Source organism: Agelaius phoeniceus, chromosome Z, assembly GCF_051311805.1.
Source record: "Agelaius phoeniceus isolate bAgePho1 chromosome Z, bAgePho1.hap1, whole genome shotgun sequence".
NCBI classification, from domain to species: Eukaryota; Metazoa; Chordata; class Aves; order Passeriformes; family Icteridae; genus Agelaius; species Agelaius phoeniceus.
In genome coordinates, this window is record NC_135303.1 from 83,340,261 (window position 1) to 83,359,390 (window position 19,130).

At 41.7% G+C, this 19,130-nt stretch overlaps 1 protein-coding gene across 2 annotated transcripts in view; it reads left to right on the forward strand.

Annotated features, from left to right (window-relative positions):
- Nucleotides 1–19,130, forward strand: part of NPR3 (natriuretic peptide receptor 3) — a 45,479-nt gene that overhangs the window by 6,348 nt on the left and 20,001 nt on the right. For both annotated transcript variants that reach the window (XM_054652206.2, XM_077171098.1), the window contains exon 3: nucleotides 3,060–3,226. In XM_054652206.2, coding sequence (XP_054508181.1) covers nucleotides 3,060–3,226 — 167 coding nt within the window. The remainder of the gene's footprint in view (nucleotides 1–3,059; nucleotides 3,227–19,130) is intronic.

A 19,130-nucleotide genomic window follows, 5' to 3' on the forward strand; every position in this document is an offset into this window, starting at 1 on the left:
GAGATCAAACATCAGGTGGCTGAAGGCAGGGCAGGTTTTGTTGAAGTATAATGTGGCTCTTAAAAGGAGCAGATTCTTTTGCAGATGTAGAGAAAATAATTTTCTCTGTGCAGACTTCTTTAAATAATCCACTATAATAAGAAATTCATTTCAAGTTAAAACCAAGTGGAAGTTGAGAAAAAAGATGAAGTGTGGGGGCTTTCTTTCTTAAAGCTGCAAAGGCTGAACAACAGAAACAACTGAATTTAAAAAAGGATGATTTTTTAAAATTAATCTGTTAACTGGAAGTTCTTCTGCATAAGCTTTCTGTTGCTCATCTACTACCCCTGAAATTATTTCACAGTAAACAGCGCTGTGTGACACCCTGTGTAATGAAGGTATGTAACTGTATAAATTCAGAGGTCTAGATATGTACAGAAGTACAGATTCTGCGACATATATCAAGATTAGCTAAAGAATGCCAAATTTTTCCAGGCAAGAAGTTAATCACTCAGATATCTAAAACATGAAGTTGTAGATCAAGATCTAAGCCAATGTGGGAGCCTCATTACCACCCTCCTTTGCATCACAGGTAGTCCAGCCTTCTTGTAGCTTTTCTGAGGGGTGAAAAATGCCTGGCTTCTGATGTAGTGTAGTTAGAATGTGGCATTTCCTGACATTTGTTTTAAACCAATTTTCTGCTTGTGGATGTGTTTCCTATGTAGTGGGAAATGATTGTGCATCAGAAGTTGACTTTTGCACAGATGGTCACTGCATATGAGAAGCAAACACAAGAGAAATGTAGAGAAGTTCTTCCAAAAATCCTTGTTCCCAGTGCCTGGAGATACTAAGTTTTGTGTTTCATAAAACCTAAGAGTGGGTGTGATTGGGCAATTGGCACTGTCTCCGAGTTCAGATGACTTTATTGCAGTTTGTTGTTGCCCTCTGTTCTGAATATTTCTAATTTTTCAGAAGACCAGGCTTATTAAATGCCAAGACTGCAATAATTGTACACAAGTATTGTAACAAGATGACCTCCCACAAAATACTCCATGAAGGAATTTAAATATGTGAATTATTCAAGGAACGCTGTTATGCAAGTGAACCTTCCCCAGTCCCAGTGTTGGGATTTAAAGAAGGAACACCTATAGTGTCCAGGACAGAAAGTTACATTCTACTAGCACCACCACATTTTTTAAAAATTTTTTTTAATGTCTCTAATCTCATGCTTTTTAGCTATGTCCATTTGCAAATGCAAAGCTATCACTAAGCCCTCTGTGCTGAAGTCTCTGATGCGCTTCTTGAATCCAGCACCTCCAAAATGCAGGTGCCCAGCTGGAGCAGAAGCTGTTCAGCTTTGAGGCATCTGCAAGGCTTGTACTCTCTTTTGGGAAGGTAGCAAGATGTGCTTGCTTACAGCTGCCAGATGTGTGTTTCCTTCTCTTTGAAAGCAGTGAAGAGGTCAGGTGCAGGCTCTGCCGGGGAGAGTGGCCAAACCAGACAGTGGGATGTGAGTTGCTATGCAGTGTCTCCACTGGGTGTGATGAATATGGCTCTGTGTAAGTGATTTTGACCTTGTATTGGGAAATAAATCCCTCAAGCAAGGCATATGTATCTAGAGCTCCTTCCTAAAAAAAAATTAAATCACTTTAAAAAAATAGCAAAGTTCCTGCTGTGTCTAAAGATTACAGTCCTAGTTGGTGTTGGGCTGTGGTAAATAAGGCTTTCCTAGGGTTGACAAGAGATGTGGGAAAGGTGCTCCTGTGTCTCCTGCCTTGTGTGGGGACTGACAGGAGCAGTCCTGGACCCAAAAACTGCAGGAGAAAGGGTTTATCCCCCAGAGAAGTGCAGGGCCTCTGCTCCTTCCCTTGTGCTCTCTGAGGAAGCAGAGCAAATCTCCAGTTAAGTCCCAGCAGTAGTGCTAGGAGGACAAAAAGCAAGCTCTGTTTACCTGCTTCATGTCCAAGAGTTTGTTCTTGCAGCTGTGTGATGCAGCTGGGAAGCACTGTGCAGGGAGCACCATGAGTTTTTTACCTGTACTCCATCTCCCTTAACATCCCTACAACTTGCTTCTCCTTGTCCAATGACAATATGGTCCTCAACACAAGCAAAATACCCACATCCTCTCTGATTTCAGGTTCAGTTGTACCTCCAGGTCACCTTGGGAATTTAGCATTAGTTTTGTCTTGGCTCATTTAGCCGTAATGGGGTTTGTTGCTGTTGTTCAAAAAATAAAGACTGTCTAGCTTTTAATTACTTGTAAACATTTAAAGGCTCACTGCTTAGGGCTACCATTGTTCCCTCTAGCCTTTTTTAGTTATCATTTACATAAAATAGTATAAAACCTGCTCCAGAACAACATGAATCTTTCCACTGACCTCCTGAGGCTTTGGATCAGGATCTCAGGGCCTGCTAAGGCCAGGGTATATTTGTAAGAAGGACTTCTTTCCTAATAAAAAACCAATCATCTATCCTGCTTTTTAAAAATGTGGTTTCTTTACTGGTGGTCTGAGTTAAATTGTTCCCTTGCTGTGACACAAAACACGTGTAAATACAGCGTAGGTGCAGGATTCCATTTTATTTCTATGTATTCCTTTCCCATTAAAAACAGAGCTGGTCTGGCAGCCATGGCACGCATGGTTTTGTCCTTGACCACAGTGGGAGAGCTGCACCATCTGCCTCCCATTCGGGGTGATTTTCATGCCTTTGACTTTACTGGTGCCTTTCTGACTGTCCAAGACGAGTGACATGTAACAAAAACTTTGTGCATGAATCCTCCCTCACTTCTTCTCACTTAAATCTCTCTGCCTTTGGGATCTGGCATATGTGTTTGGCTCCAAGATGCCATCTCACACTTAGGATTTATTCCACCCTTTTAAAATATGCAAAAACAGCATGGGAGTAAAGTTGTCCTTTGGTGTGCACATTCACTTCTTAGTTATTTCTTGCACACCTTGAGGAAGGGTCTGTTCTCCTTTGTACTTTACCATCTCTCCAACAATCAGAAAAGGGGACTTTTGGGTGGAAAAAGGATCCCATAATGATACCTAGTTTGGAAATGTGCTTGTTTCCCTCTTTAGGAAATGGCTCTTGGAGAAGAGGAGACAAACATGATCTTGAAGCCAAGAAAGCATATTCATACCTCCAAACTGTCACTCTCCTGAGGACTGTGAAGCCTGAGTTTGAGAAGTTTTCCCTGGAAGTGAAAAGTTCTGTTCAGAAGCAAGGTCTTCGTGAAGATGACTATGTAAGTATTTGATGACAGTCTTCAGATCATAGCATCTTGAAAAACATGGTCCTAATTAAAGTAGAAGTGGCAGAGAGACCTTATCAGGACAGAAACACCTGGGCTCAGTTGCAAAAGTGTGCTGTCGCACATATAATATTTTTTTTGGTGGATAATGCAAATTACACGGATAGGCTTGGTCTAGGTGCACTATATCTGCATCAGCATCCATGACCAATTGTCCTGTGCTCATCTCTTAGTTCATCAGCATAAAGGGCAAAGGCAGGTGTCTCTCACTCTACCACTGATAAGTCTTCTTAGCAGGTGAAGAAAGACAGCCTTCTTTTTTGTTTTCTCCCAATAATTAATTTTCTTTTTAGAATCCAGTCTCAGAAAGTTATGCTATCTGTATCACATACAATCAAGTCATTCCTGATGTGAGAAAAGTATTATTTCTCAAAAAAGAATATTTAAGTAGTTGCTGTTTTTATTTTGAACTGTCTAGAATATCAACAGTCCTTGCAAGTTGCTTTAAGCCTTGGGGAACGCCAGTGTCTTCCAGAGCTGGACATGGGAAGCTATGCCTTTTTTTAACCTCTCAAAATGTAGGAGGAAAACACCTTTGAAAATTGCTTTTGAGCTAGTGCTGAGCTAATGCTAAACTAGTTCATTAGGCATTTTCATAGAAAAGTCATCTGTGGAAGCAAAAATGTATGGCACATACCTGCAGGGATTTCTGCATGCTGATACAAGTACTTCCCAGACAGTCAGCCTTCTCCATGGTGCAGTCTCAGCTTTCCAAATACTCTTATAAAGAAGAGAGGCTTGAGGAGAGTTTGGTCAGCCTTTAGCTGCAGGAAATGAGAGCCTGAAACCCAAGAAAGCAACCCAAACCCTTCATTTTCCAGCTTTCACTTAGGCTTCCATCTCATCCCTTTTGCTTTAAGCATTGTGTCCATCTTTAGTTCATCACCTTGTGCTTGAATGTTATCTTAAGGAACGATAAACTTTCCTGCAGTTTATTGTATAACTTTGGCTACGTTTAGAAAATGTGGGCTTCTTAGAACTATGATGCATTTGATTTAAATATTTTACCTAAAATGTTAAATTTGAATCACAACAGTGGTTTATATTATTCCTGTGATACTTTCAAAATCTAGTCTTAGTCTTCTGTTGGCATGTTTTGTTTTGGGTTAGTGGGAGAAACCCCACCTCACAGTTTCAAGGTGCTGCTCTGAAGAACCTGCTAAATGAGTTTCTGAAGAAAGCCGTGGGACTTCAGTTTGTGCTGTTGCTCCCTTTTCTCTCCGTATGTCCTTTTGCAGATTTCACTTAGCAAGCTATGTCCTTTGAAAACCTGCTACGTGCCTTTGGTTGTGGTTGGTGAGAAATGTGGTTTTAAATACTTTACATCCATTCATCTGCAGCGTTGTGGTTTTCTTTTAGTCTGGGCAGTGTGATATATTCCCCAAATAAGCCTTATACTGCTGAGAGCTCAGGGTGCTGTCTGTGGGCAGTTTGGAGGCAGGCAAAAGGATACTTTTCTCTTCTTTGGGGTGGGGACCCACTGCAAACCCTGGGCACTGTTGATTGGGGCTGCATAGTTACAAGCCCTGTTCTGGGCATTCATTCTGTCAACCAGAATTGGATCTAGGGGAGAGCAAATTCCCCTCTGGCAGCATGGGGGAGATTTTGCAGGCTGATGTGTTTGCTGGGGAGACTCCCTCAGCTGCACACCCACTGTGTGCAGTGTCCTCTGCTGTCATTCCTCACTGCACAGCTCCTGTGTCTGCTGTCACTGCCCCTGGCTGTGCTGGACCAGCAACAGGGGCTGGCTCCCTACCGCCTCATCCTTGAGCACCTTCTGCCTGGCTCTGAGGGCTGCCTCTCCCTGTGTCCCATTTCCAGCTGTGATCCAGGGTCCTTCACCTTGTTCCAACATTCCTTCACAAAAAACCTTGAGCCTTTGCTAGGGCCAGGCAAGCTGCATAGGCCTCCTCCTGCTGCTGCTTCCCCTACTCCTCTTCCTGTTCTTCCTTTCCCATCTGGCTTTCTTCTTGCTTCCCTATCTGTTCTTGATGGGACACAGAGAACATCTTGGTAGGTGATCTGTGTACACCTGCCACAGGATCCTGCCATCTAAAACAAACATCAGCCCTTGGCTCACAGGCAGCCTTCAAGGTGGAGGCCACTGGCATCTGCAGCTCTGTAGAGGAAATACAGGTCATGGCTATGGGGAAGGAGGTTTGGTTTCAAATGCAGAGTATCCTGCTATTAGTTGGATGCTTAAATAAAATAGACCTCAGCAGAGCCTCCCCTACCTGCATTTTCACAGCCTTCTAACAATGGTAAAATAAAATGTCTCCAAGAGAGTTAGTTTCTGGTTGAGTATAGCAAAAAACCTCATTAACAGTGTGTGAACTTTAACTTTGTGGTTTGCTTTGCATCATTTTTGATGAATTATACATTTCCCCACTTTGGACAGTGGAAAAGACATGCATCATATTCCCTTAACTGATTGTCCTGCTGCCCTGTTCAGAGGAGAAACATTTTGGGGCAGCCTTCAGGATTAAGAAAGAAAAAGCATTTTGAAAACTAGTGGGGAAAGATAAAAAGCTAGACTGAAGGCCAGTTCCTTCCCCTCTGAAAAATTTCTGGGTAGTGGGCACACATTAATGTGCTTTCTTTGGCAACATGGGGGAAAAAGTGTCCTGGGTATTCATTAGGCAAAGCTGTGTCCTCCAAGGGAAGATTGGGAAGGAAAAGTCCTTGAGCTGAGTGGGTGGGAAGCGACAGAGATGGATGTTGCTCTGCTGGATTCTGCTCCTGAAAACAAAAACTATGTAGAAAGATAATCAATAGTACAGCCCATCTCAAGTCATATCCACGGGTGTTGAAATCTAGTCCTCATTCTTTTCTGCAAGCTGTGTCCCAAGAGGAGACGCTTAGGGAGGTTTGGATTTGAAGCATTCACTGTGTCTGCTTTTCTGTGTGGATTTTTCCAATGTCATGGGAAAACGGGGCCCCAAGCCCATGGTCTAAATTATCTCACAGTGACCCTAACTCAAACAAAAATCATTAGTGCTGCCATTTTGTCCTGGCCTCTTGCCAGCACTAATCCTAAAGGCATTATTATCTACCAAAAAAGAGTATAATAAAAATGGAAAATAAGCAGATGACAGAAGGAAAGATAAAGGAGACAGAAAGGGCAAAGTCCTAAAGCAGCAGCTGTCCCACTGCCAGATGCAGAACACATATGGCCCTTGGAGGAGTAAGGTCAAAGAGTGTTGGCTGTCTTCATCTCCAGCTGTGAGATCACACAGAAAAGAGAAAAACGTGTTTTGGGTATGTCTTTCCCAGCTCAGAAGTTTCTAGTGTTTCTGCATGAGTGTTAGGCTTTGGAAATGGGGAAGGTGGGAGAACCTATGCCTTATGAGAGAGCAGGAAAGTGTGGAAAAAACCAACTTCTCCAGGAATCTCTCTCGTGAAGTAAGAAGCTTCCTTAAGCACCTTTTAATTAGGCAGCATTGAAAGCAAGAGTGGCAGAGAGGTTCTGAGAAAGCATCCTGGAAATATTTGGATGGCACAGCATGGGGCAATGGTGATGTTCCCTGTCTGCAGTGTCCCACTGCAGCAGCCCCTGAATCCATTAGCAAATACTGCTGCTTGTTCACCAGTCTGAGTGTGAAAGCAGTTACTGTTATGTTAATGTAACCCGAAGAAATGTGGGCTGAAGCAATAAATCTGCTCAGCCATCATTTCAGCATTCAAGTGTCTCATGTTTTCTCAAGAAACATCCTGTAGTTTTGTAGAAAGTCTGACAATTTTATTCTGTGCCTACCTGAAGATTGACTTATCTGATAAAAGGAGGAATATTTTCAAAAATCCAATCAAATTTGGATTTCAAGCATGCAGTAAAATTGCTTATAGCTTTTATAACAAATGGTGGCAGTTTTCTTACTTTTGTAATGTTAATGCCTTAACAAGACATTAACAGCAGGGAGTCCTGTTCTCTATGAACCAACTAACATCCTTGGTTTAATTGCAAAATACAGGGCAAGCTCTGCTTGCAGACCTATAGCCTAGTTGAGGCAGACAGCAGTGGGAATTGCATGCAATTACTTGAAGGAAGAATTTAAAACTGTCTCTAAAGGGGTGTGTGAATAATTCCCAACACATACTGTAGTTAAAAATGTTTATGAATAAACAGTGTTTCAGTTGAAGTATATGCATAAGCCATTTTTATTAAATAATGCTGAACACTTAATGAATTGGTGGTAGGGTGCAGTTTGGAAGTTCTTAATGCACCTTCTGTTCCTGACTCAGGCCTAGGATTCAATAAATGCTTTTTTTATGCCCAACCCAGTATTCTGAGCTCAGATGAGTTTACAGCCAGGAATATTTGCTCTTCTGAGGTTACAGACCACCCATGGCTTGTTTTTTCTTCTCATTTAAAAGCTGAAAATGCAACTAATTAAACAAATATTTCTGCTGTGTTAACTACATGACAGCATTGTTCACAAGATGGATGCATGGGTTTTTTTCTTACCCACAGCCTTTTTCACCCTGAAAATGAGCAGTGGGAGAAGGGAACTGGAGCCTGATTTGCCAGTAAAGTTATCTCAATGAAAGAATGAGCCATGTAGATTAATTAGATCAGCAAGATGCTACTCCCTATTAGAAAGGGGAGCTCTGTTTTATTTAACATTTTCAGCCCTCTGAAAGGAGAAAAGGTGCACTCTAGAGCAACATTTTTAGGTCCAACAGTTAACTACAAAAGCTTCATGGGAGGTAGCTGTGCTCGTAAAGTTTATCATCTCATCCATAACATCCATGCCAGACTCTTCCCTGTGTGTATTCCTTACGTCAGACTTTTAATTAGGATTGCACACCAGCTAAGATAAGGCTGGGAGAAGTGAGCAATTCAGTCTTGTAGCTATGATGCTGAAAATGTAACTTATTCAGCAATGTCCTTCTCACTTGTCTTTTTCAGGCACAGGCAGGCGAGATTAATGTCAGGCAGTCTTTTGTGTCTTCTGACTGCATAAGGATGGGAGAGAGTTTAGAGGAGATTTAAGGGGCGGGGGGAAAGAACCCCCAAACCCTGCCAGGGAATAATTTGTTCAAATGAATGGTTCTATTCAGCTGCTGGAGTGCTTTGCTAATTGTGTTCGAAAGAATAAAAGCAAACCACAAGCTGCTTTCAGCAGCCGGAAAAAACGGTTTCACATGCTAGCTTATTAACAAGATGAATTCTATTAGTAAAACATATTTAGGATTTTCATGACCAACCCTTCACCCCTTGGAATTAATGAGAGTGTCCTTATTTTCTGTAGGAAAAGAGGAGTGCTGACCTGTGGACTGCTAAATTTGGTGAATACAGCAGACACTTTTACACTTTTTTTTTCCCCTGAAGTTAATGCTTTCTCAGTGTATGAAAGACCAGTGTCATCCACGTCAGGGTCTTAGGCAAAACTACAGTGTAATAGAAAGTTATTTGCCAGTAACAGATGTCATAAAAGACAGTAAAAGAAAGAAATTATTCTTCTCTCTTCCAGTGGATTTGTTTAGTTTTTCTAGCCTATCTAAGCATATTTTTGAAGCTATCTTAAACCATAGAGGAGATAGTGTAAAACTGTGTGTATATCTAGAAATAGAAACATCTGAACTTTTTGGTAATGTAAAAGTTTAGAGTTGATCTTCATGGTTATGTTGTATATTTTCCATAGCCACATGTTTTTAACTTGAATTTCACTGATATTCACATTCCACTTTACTAAACAGGCACTCAGAAATTTATGGGTAAGGTGCTCTTTGAAGTACTTGCTAGAAATATACCTTATTTTTCACTAATAAAGTGTGAAAAATATGTCCTCCTGCAAAATTCAAAGGCTGCTTCTGGTTTTAGTGCTTCTCTATGCTGTTTGCATTGCAAGCAAACCAAAAGCTGATTTGTCCCATTAAGGTATTGTTTTAACGTAATTCTAAGGGGGTTTTGACATTGGTGTAGAATGATCTTCAGGCTGGGCTCTGAGATGTTTGAGTGAAGGAAAAGGTAGACTATCTCATTTTGTATAAAATGTCACTTGAAAAATGAAATACCTTTGCCTAACAGCCTTTTTAGCAGTCACCTTTTCTTTCTGTGAGTCTTATTCTCTGGATATCTCATAAAAATATCACTGAGCTGGAAATTTCCTTCTCTACTGAAAGAATATTCAGCTCAACGAGGTATGAAGAGGAGGTTTGGGTGAATCTGTCCCACATCCAGGATGGTGTTGCAGCCAGCAGCAGGGTCCTGGGCAGGCAGCTGGGAGCTGTTTTGCTCTTGCTGGATGGCTGATGTGATGCTCCAGCTTCAGCAGCTTGGATGCTATGGAGGGTTCACCTCACCTGTGCTGGTACCTTCACACTGTGGTTACACAGATTGGGTTAAGAGTCCAGTGTTTGAATTCTGTCTGAGCCTAGCAGTTTAATCAGAAGGTTTGATTATGAGGGTGGCAGGAGGTGTGGGGAAGGAGCCATGCTTTGTTTCCTTTAGAGATGTAAAGGAAGAACAATTATTCAAGGCAAGAAATGTGAACTCCTTGTTTGAGAGCACCAGGGCAGAAGAATTGTTGTCTCCAGATTGAGGTGGTCCAGGAAAGCTTTCTTGCACTCATCTGGGGTATTGGTATGGTGTAGGTGATTGTGAATGACAGCAGGACAGGGTCTAACTTTGTGATATTCACAAGTGACAAGTCTTCTAAGAAACCAGTGTAAGTGGCAATCATTAACACCTCAAGTCTGAGATCTGCTGCTGTGTCAGCCCATTCATTTCTTATGGCTGAGTGCTTGAGATTAAGGTGAACCTAGCTCTGGGAAAGGCTCATTTTCCAGAGGGAAAAGAATCTTTTAACAGAAGGGCAGGCCAGTCCCATGGGTGAGTCAGGTCACCCTGGTGTATGAATGCTGGCAGAACCATGACAGGCAGCAGGGCTTGGGTGTGCTCCACTCTGTTGGGCTCTAAGAAAAGGTCAGTGTACAATGTGCCAGCTCTGATTTTTTTTTTTTTTCCCAGGGGATATTTAGTAATTTTGCTAGTGCAGAGGGAGTAATGTAGTCATCCCGTGAGAATGGGCTGTGTGAATAGAGGCAGTGGTGTTCTTGTGCATGCAAGGAGGCAGAGGAAGCCGCAGGAGGATGCTTAAAACTTTCCTCTTGAGTAGATACGTTTTTCATTAGGAAGAGAAGTCTGGAATAAAAATGAGAGGGTCTAGCCCATTCTAAAAAGAATGAATATATCAAAGCATATTGAAAAGACAAGGAGTGCCTCTGTCCCAGAGCAAATGAGTAAGAGGGGCATGAGAAGGGGCATGGGGCAATGGGAAAGAGGGTAGGTGAAGACACCTTTTGCTCTGTGGCTGGGAACAAGGTGACATACACTGAGCAGGACATTGACATTTGATGGGAAATGCATGTGTGCAATGCATCCAGTTGGCCCATCAGCCTGCAGACTACAAAAGGGAGCAAAACCAAGGAGGATCTCAGGGATCAGACAGTCAATATGGATGCAAGGAGCTACAAGAGTGAGTTTTTAGTTTCTTGGAGTGACTGCAAATCCTCATATTTAGAGGTATTAACTACCATGCTGCTGCTGAAGAGTGGGAGGATGTGTTTCAGGTGTGCAGCTGGAACCTTACTGCCTGCTGACAGGTACACACAAATATCTGCTGAGACAGCTGGTGTGCCCCTCCTGTGCTAATGGGATCCTCACAGGGATGCCAGCAAAGGGGTGGTTAATCAGCCAGCAGAACACCTTTCATCAGATATTCACTATCTGAGAGAAAATAACAAAACCAAATAGTTAAATTTTAAATTATTTGGAATGGAAGCATGACTAATAGCAGCCTGAGGGTTTGCATTAGTTCCGTGCCATTAAAGTTTACAAGTTCATGTGCCCATTTACCCTGGTATTTAATAAAAGGATCATTTGTCATGGCAACCACAGCCTCAGGTGGGCTCTCTTAGCAAATTATTTACTCCCAGCCCAGAGGTCCCTCAGGTTTTGGCAGGTCATACCTTTCCCCCAACACCTGGATTTCAGTTCCAGGAGTGCCTCTGCCTCAGGATGCCCTGCAGACAGGGCAGGGGAAAGGTGGAATTCAGATTCCCGGAAAGCAGAGATTGGACCTGAAGTTCTCTTATGCTAACGCAGTAATAGGAGGCCCAGGGCTTTTAGATGAAAGGGGCAGGGAATTTAAAAGGACTGGTGCCCTGTGAGGATTTGTGAAGGCCTTACTGCAAGTTCATGCGGGGGAAAGTTATCTGCTGGTGTGAGAATAAGAGGGTCACATCATCCCTCATTCTCTACCTCCTCTGCTGGCAAAGATGAGGTGGGATGCTGTCCTTATGAATCCTGGTTTTGTGTGCCTAATTTTTGCCTGGTACTGAATAAAGATCTTAGCTTACTAATCCCAGCTCCAAGCATACTTTTGAGCTAAGAACCACTTTTGGCTGTGTCTAAATCACTTGTGTTTATCCAGCCCCTAAGACTGTAAAGCACATGCTCTGCTGGGTAATCTTTGCTCATCTGCTGCAAAGGTCCTTTTCATCAGATGTGTTTTTTACCCCATCCAAGATTTTACCAGCCCACCAGCTAGTATGGCACGGGTAAATTCAGTTTGAACACGTGAGTTGTTTCCAAAGTGATACAGTGATTTCTCTGAGTTTTGCATAAGAACTGATGTGACCTTGAGAGTTTTTAACCACAAAAATCACAGACATATTTTATTTTTGTATTTGGTGATAATTTTAGTAATCCAGAATCCAAAACAATGGCACATTGCATAAGGATAAACATTTAACAAAAAAATGTCCTTCCTGTTTGTCCTATGTCTGCATTAATTTAAACCAATTTAACTTACTTTAGCAAGTGGAACTGATTTTTTCAGATGAGTGACTGAAAAAATCACAGATGAAAACAGAGATGATCCTGCTTGTAAAACATTCTTGCCTGCTGACATCAAAAACTTAATAATATCTAATGAAAGGATGGGGGTGGTATTTTTTTTGCTTCTAAGTGTTTATCTGCAATTAAAATGTTCCGATTTAAATGCCATCTTAAAATGTTAGCATTCATTACGACTGTGTAACAGATTATCAGACTACCAGTGGGGATTCTTAGAAAAATCTATTTAAAACAAGCATATTTTAGTTTCTGTATGTCTGTGTGTTTTCAGCTGAAAAGAATAATTTCTTTAGTATCTCTTGTGTTTCACCACGATGACTAGATATATAATTTCTGGAGATAGTTTTGGAACTCATCATGTGAATGGCCACATAGTTTGTTAGAAGGCAGGAAATCCTAAAAAAGTAGGAAGGTTAATTTTATAAATGACAGCTGCACCTTCTATGGTTAAGATCTGTTCAGTATTCAGGCAGTCACAGTACAGCGCTATGTGCTGGAGATCCTTTGCATTAGCTGTTTATCGGATGTTAGAGATGTAGTATAAACATGGAATATTTCACCTTAGCTGCTGGGGCACAGTAATGTGTTCTGTCATTCTATCCTTTTCCTTGATAGGTGACCTGGAGCTAAATTATTAAGGTGAATAGTATTTGTGTAAATCATACATAAAGGAGAAATTCCTCTAAAATTATTTCTCTGTAGGTAGTTGAGTTCTGGTACAAAACAGTTCTGCTCCCTAGATACATCAGCTGCACCCTTTAAGGGCAACATTAAAAGGTATTGCAGGAGCCAAAACTACAGAGGGTTTAAGTGGCTGGTTGCAGTTTGCAAAAGGAATCAGTGCACACTATGGATAGAGCCAGAAATAAACCCCACATGGGTTTTCAGGGGGCAAATCTGGTCTAGAAGAGCATCCTGTTCCTGGAGCAGGGCAGCTCTCAGCTCAGCCTGCCCCTGCTTTGGCCATGCCAGTGGAGGGCCGGGGTCAGAGTCTGAGCCCCCAGTGCTGTCAGGCTGTGGGATGAGGGCAGCAGTTGGAGCCCCTGGTGTGAGCTGGCTGTGGGTAAGGTTCTAACTCTGCCGAGCTGACAGTTCCTCTTTCTGTGTTCAGTGGAAGGAGCTCATTTTGGCTGTAGCTGGAAATTTCTGCCCAGCCTGTTAGCAGCAAGCCCTGGGGATTTACAGCCATTTTTTTAGATAACCATAGGAGGGTGTTGCAAGCAATAAACAAAGAATGGGCAGCTTTTGCAGGTAGTGGGGTGGAAGGTTTTCTCCACACCTTTGTATCTCAGTTGCCACTGTATCCTGATGTGTTTTAGCTGATATTTCACAGTACAGCTGCCCTGTAGTCTGGGACTGAATAGATTTTTGCTCCAGTTCACCACTGAGACAATAGAGCACCTTGTGGCTGCCCCAACTAGATGATCATGGGTAAATCTACTAGTTGTTCAAGAGTGAGATATTAAGAAAAACAAGGAAGAAGGCTTGAAGAATGAGATGAGATACAATAGCAAAGAAGCTGACTTTGTGGTTAGTTTTCTTTCCATAGCAAGAAAATTACTTTCACTGACAAATACCCTTAACTCCCTGGATGTGGATGCCTTTTTTAAGTAAATCACAGATACTGCTGTAATTTGTTAATTTACTTTTATTTTCTTCTTGTTAATATATTTTATTTCAGCAGACCTTTTCTTGGAACAAAGGACTGGCTTCTGGTCCACAATTGGCTTTAAAGTGGATTGTAGTTTGTTCCTAGTGGTACTTCAGTCCTGTTGGAATAAGCATCCTCTTGTCTGAGTGGAACAAAGGCAGCAGTGGTTTGGCATGCCTGGAGTGCACATCAGCTCGTGTACCAGCTGAACAGTGCAGGCAGGCAGAGGCATGGTCTCACACTCAAAGAAATTAGTTTAATTGCAGCACAGCATCTTTGTGTCCAAATCAAACAGGAAGTGCAGAAAAAAGCAGGGGTCTCGCTGCACATTTTATCTCTCAAATGGTGCATGCAGGCTCTTTCATGGTGGAGATGGGTGGCTGATGAGCTGCAAGCAATGCTTGCACCCAAGACTTGCTAAACGTGGCCTCAGTTGCAAATTCCTCAGGCCAGGGACACATTGCTTGGTGTGCAGAGTGCTTGGGTGGAGCACACAACCCATCTCCTCTGCTCTCAGCATCACTGCTGCTCCAGGGAATGCTAAATTATTAGGGTGAATAGTATGTGTCAAGGAGATGAACACAAGCAGGCAGCCTTGTTAAGGAAGAAGCCTCCTTAAAGGGAAGTTGAGTTCTTGTTTGACTGTGGTACTGAATTTTTAAGCTATAAATTTAGAGTGGAGTATAAGCCTCTGCCTGTAGAATCCCACTAATAAAGTCATGTGCTCCCCTATAAGAAAAATGTCTTCAGGGTTTCCACATAAACACTGTCTCCCTGTGAAACATGAAAAGGATGCAACAGTACTTGAATAAATCTCTCTTAGATATGCACAAGGTTTTACTGTTATGCTCTTCCTCTTTTCCTAGGGAGAGATGTGAGTTCCAGCCCCAAATAATAAAGTGAGTTTGGATATATCTTTAGAAAACCAAGTCCTGAGCCCTGGCCTCATGTTCTTGAGTAGGTGCCCATTTATATATTTATAGAGACTGGATATCAGTGAATAGAGTGTGAAGCTCTCTTTGGCTACAGCTGTGTTACCCAGAATTTGGTGTAATGCCATATATTCTTTTTTGGTTTTAAATTAAATATTGTGGAAATGGCCTTTTCAGAAGAAAGCATGTGTTTCTATAATTTTTTCCTTTTTCTTACTGTTTGTTTGAAGCACTATGGTCCAGTAGGGGAGCAGTATAGTTGCCCAAGCAAACAGTCTGTATTTTTAGTCTTAGGCATCTAAACATACAGATTTGATTAACTGTCTTTTAGCTTTATTCTCCTTTCCAGTTCCTGCTTTGTTTCCCCAGGGATGCATCCCTGTCTGCAGGCACCCAGGATATGCTTTTTATGACAGCTGACTATTGGTGTGTCCCGTGGCTTTGCATTTGATGTGCTTAGGAGTCCTTCAAATCCCAGTCCCAGTGCATGTTAGCATTACCCAGCTGTAATCCACAGATGTTATTCAGGAGCTCTGTGAGTTTCTGTTGCATAACCAAATGAAGAAATCCTGTGAGGATCTGAAGAGAGGGATGGTGGGTTAGTGAAAACTTTGATAATACTGTTGGGGTGGTAGCATGCAGAATGATATGTGGTAGTGTTATGGCAGTAGGACTAATACATTACTGCAAAACTGGAGCTAGACATGAGCTGGAACTACACAGGGTTTGAAATGCACTTCACCTTTTCTCAGGAAATGATCAGGTGTAAGAATATTCTTCCCACAGCTTCATGTTCTCAATCTACATGTCAGTTCCACCCAGAGTTTCTCACTGGGATTACCTAAACTAGAAGTTTAACACAAAATCAGTGTGTAATAATGATATTTTATCTTTAAAAAAATGAAACATGAATAATTTCTATATTTTTATTGTCTATTGTATGGGAATCATGAGCACCTTGTTCTAGATTTGTGCTGCTCAGAGCAAGGTTGTGGCAACTCATCAAAGAACTGCTGAAGGCCCCTGACCATCTCAGGACTGTAAATAAGTACTTAAAACAGCATGGGCTGTGGCAGTGTCCTCAATGGGAATATGCAGCATCAACAAATGGTATTGAAGAAAGAAATCCCTGCTGTAGAGTTAAGTGAATAGTGCTGGATAGTGAGTCAGCAGAAGACAACCAAATATATGTGTCAAGAATGCATGTGAGAGAAGTTAGTTATGCCAGACCTTCTTAAAAAGCTCATAAAGAAGGGACCATAATTATAATTGGTTTGGTGAAGGAGGATTAAAAGAGGATAACTGACAATTAAATTGCAACTGCTTAGAAAAATACTTCTCTTGAGATACGTTGTAACAGTGTGAGAAGTAGGAGCATTACATCAGCTACACAAATTGGTAAGATTTTTTGCAAGATGTTTGGGTGCAGCCCTCTGCAGTTCCCTGGGATCCTTGCTGACTGGGGCTGAAACCACGGTTTGACAGCTTGAATATCACTACAGATGTACTGGAAAGTAGATGCAGAGACCAAGTGTGGGAGATGTTTGCCTTTTCAATAGAAAAAAAGTGATGATGCTGATGCTCCCCACCAAGCATGGAAGTGGTACGAATTGCTGTAATTGCGGTGATTCAGAGCTGGGCAGCTCCAGATGGAGGAGAATAATCTTATTTTAGAGTCAGTAGGCAGGATATGGAAAATTATGGGCCCTGCATAGCTGTATCTTGGCTGTCTTCCACCTCAGTAGTATTTTGCATTGCTGTGTATGCTGTTAACACCTTGGTATATATGAACAGTGTGGTCACAATATAGCTGCTTGGGGAACTATAACTTCGAACTGGGTAAAATTTATGCATGTGATTTCCTCTGACGGGTTGTTGGGTTTTGGTTGCTTTCTTTTTTGTGATAGAAGATGATTAATTAGAGTAGAAAGGCAGGAAGTTAAAAGAGATATGTCTTATTTACATATACAGTTGGCATGCTTGCTTTTTAGGTGTATGGTATTAAAACAGGATGTGAAAGTAGTACAGAAGATAGCTCAGAAAGAGGTTTCCACGTATTTGTACTGAAGCCTCCAAAGGTGTTCAGAAAACCTTGCAGCTTCTCTGCTGCCAGTGGCATTGCTGCCACGTTGAGGGGGTGGCCCCAGACAGCAACATTTCAGTAGCTCTGACATGCAAATTGTGATCACAGCCTTTGGAGCTCTGCTCACACCTATAATTAAAAGGCAGCTTAAATGAAAATGGAAAAGACTACAATAAAAAGACTCTGATTTGTATTAGAGCTCAACTAAAAGAATTTTTAATTACCTATAAGATTAGTGGGCCTTTAATAGATTTTTATCCTGCAGGTGTCTAAGGTTGAACTAACACATTATTAATTACCATGGACACCATCAAACAGCCTGTGAAGACATCTTCACAGTTACTCTCATTCCTATTGAAAGTATTCCTGGAATATAAAGTTTTTAGTCTAGCCCTTTTTAATGCTTTTCCTGAAGCAAAGAGCAAACCCTTCAAAAATTTTTGCAGCTGTTACTTCACATTTTAATATTCCTCTGTCCTACACATCACGCAACCTGTGGTCTGTGTGGAATTGTGGCAACTTACAAATGATTGAACAAGATGATATGCAGGAAAACCCTATTCCCTTCATGGAATCCTGTATCACCTTTCAAGAACTGCTGCTTAAATGTGTTCCTTGGTTAATGTGAAAAGTCTCAGGTGTGGCCAGCATATGGTTTGGCTGGGAAGTGTAAGAGCAATCCCATCTGCAAACAGTAATTGCAATTCTTTCAGAAGATTTTGCATGGCATAAATTATCCAAAAATTATCCAACTTCTTTGACAACATGAGGTAAAACGCTGGGGTTTGTGTGTGAGCAACTGAGCAGTGGCATAAATGACTTTCTGACAATTTTTAATGTGATTTTTCACGTAATGTAAGGGGTTTTGGCCAAGTGGAGCTTTGGCAAGATGCTGTGGCAGTAATTTTCCAAACTGCCAAGTGAGTTTTGACAGGGCTTATCTGGCAAATCTGCAGTGTCTACAGAAGGGTTTTCAGGCTGGTGGCATGAGTAGATTTCAGGTTGAGCAAATTAGCTGACAAAATGGATTTTGAAGGTTGCTGTTTTACACTGAGAGGTCTCTGCCATGGACAAAAGAAGTGACAAATAGCTTTCCTTGAAACAAATGCCAGCCACAAACTGCAAATCAGCCAGCAGGGAGGTATAGCTACTGGAGAGTCTAATTTCTCTCCTGAGAGAAAGAATGTCACATTAACAAAGCTGAAGTTTGATCTTCCACAGGCCACTTGGACTCTAACGTTGGCACATGAAGCAGTTGTCGAGCTTTGTGGTTTCTTGGTTTTGTTGGGTTTTTTTAAATTCTGAAAAGTTAAAGCCCCTGCTGGCAAAGCCTGTCCTAGTATGCACTCTGTCCATCAGCTCTTTTTATTCCACCAAAAGCCTGACTTTCACGTCTTCTTTCGGGCTTTCTCTTTAGCTCAGAATAACTGCAGCTGCCCTTTAGTCAGTGACTGTCAGAGTGAGCTGAGCTGTTCTGCCCCTTCTGTAGCACCACAGGCTCTTCCCTGTGATGAATGTGGTGCATTCAACTGCAGCGTAGGTTGGAGTTAGTGAAACTCCACTTTTAAATGTCAGAGCAATGTAAACTTTTATATTATCAGTAAATAATTCCGAAATTCTCCTTACTGTTGGCAGCTGCTTTAAGAGTGAAGGAATGTCTTGGATGTAATTATACTATCAGGGTTTGATTAGTTCTGCTTAGCCAATCAACTATGTAATACTTCTTATCTGTGGAACAGTTATTTAGTTAACTGGCCATATGTTTTGTCTTGTAACTTTTTTAACCTCCAGCTAAACCTGTCAGAGCTAGTGTAGCACTTCATTTACTGGCATTTTAAGTTGTTTAGATACACTGACGTGGGAGATAGCTAAATGTTACTTCTGTCCAGGGGAGTATTTGTAGAGGTGAGTGATTCACTGGAAGTGGCAGTAAGAGACCCCATAATGTGGTTACACCTTTGCTAGGGTGTCAGGAGTTTTTTTATTGTAGTGAAACTCTGAGTGGATGGGAACATCTTGCAGCTGAAAAGATAATTCATTCTGAATTACTCTGCATTTAGTGAGTACATTGCACTGCTGAAATGTTCATTGCTGCCTACAGAAGAGGTATACCTCTGGTCATTCTGCATCAGCTTCTGCTGATGGGTCTCCATCTGAACTCCACTCCTGAGTAATTACTGCTTCACCACTGAAGCATGTCAGGCTCCTGAGAGCAAATTGTCATGTTTATGCAGCACTCAGGTGTTAACTGTTTATGTAACTGACGGACCAAAAACTGTAGGCTGCCTATGAAGGTTCATTGGCAGCAATCT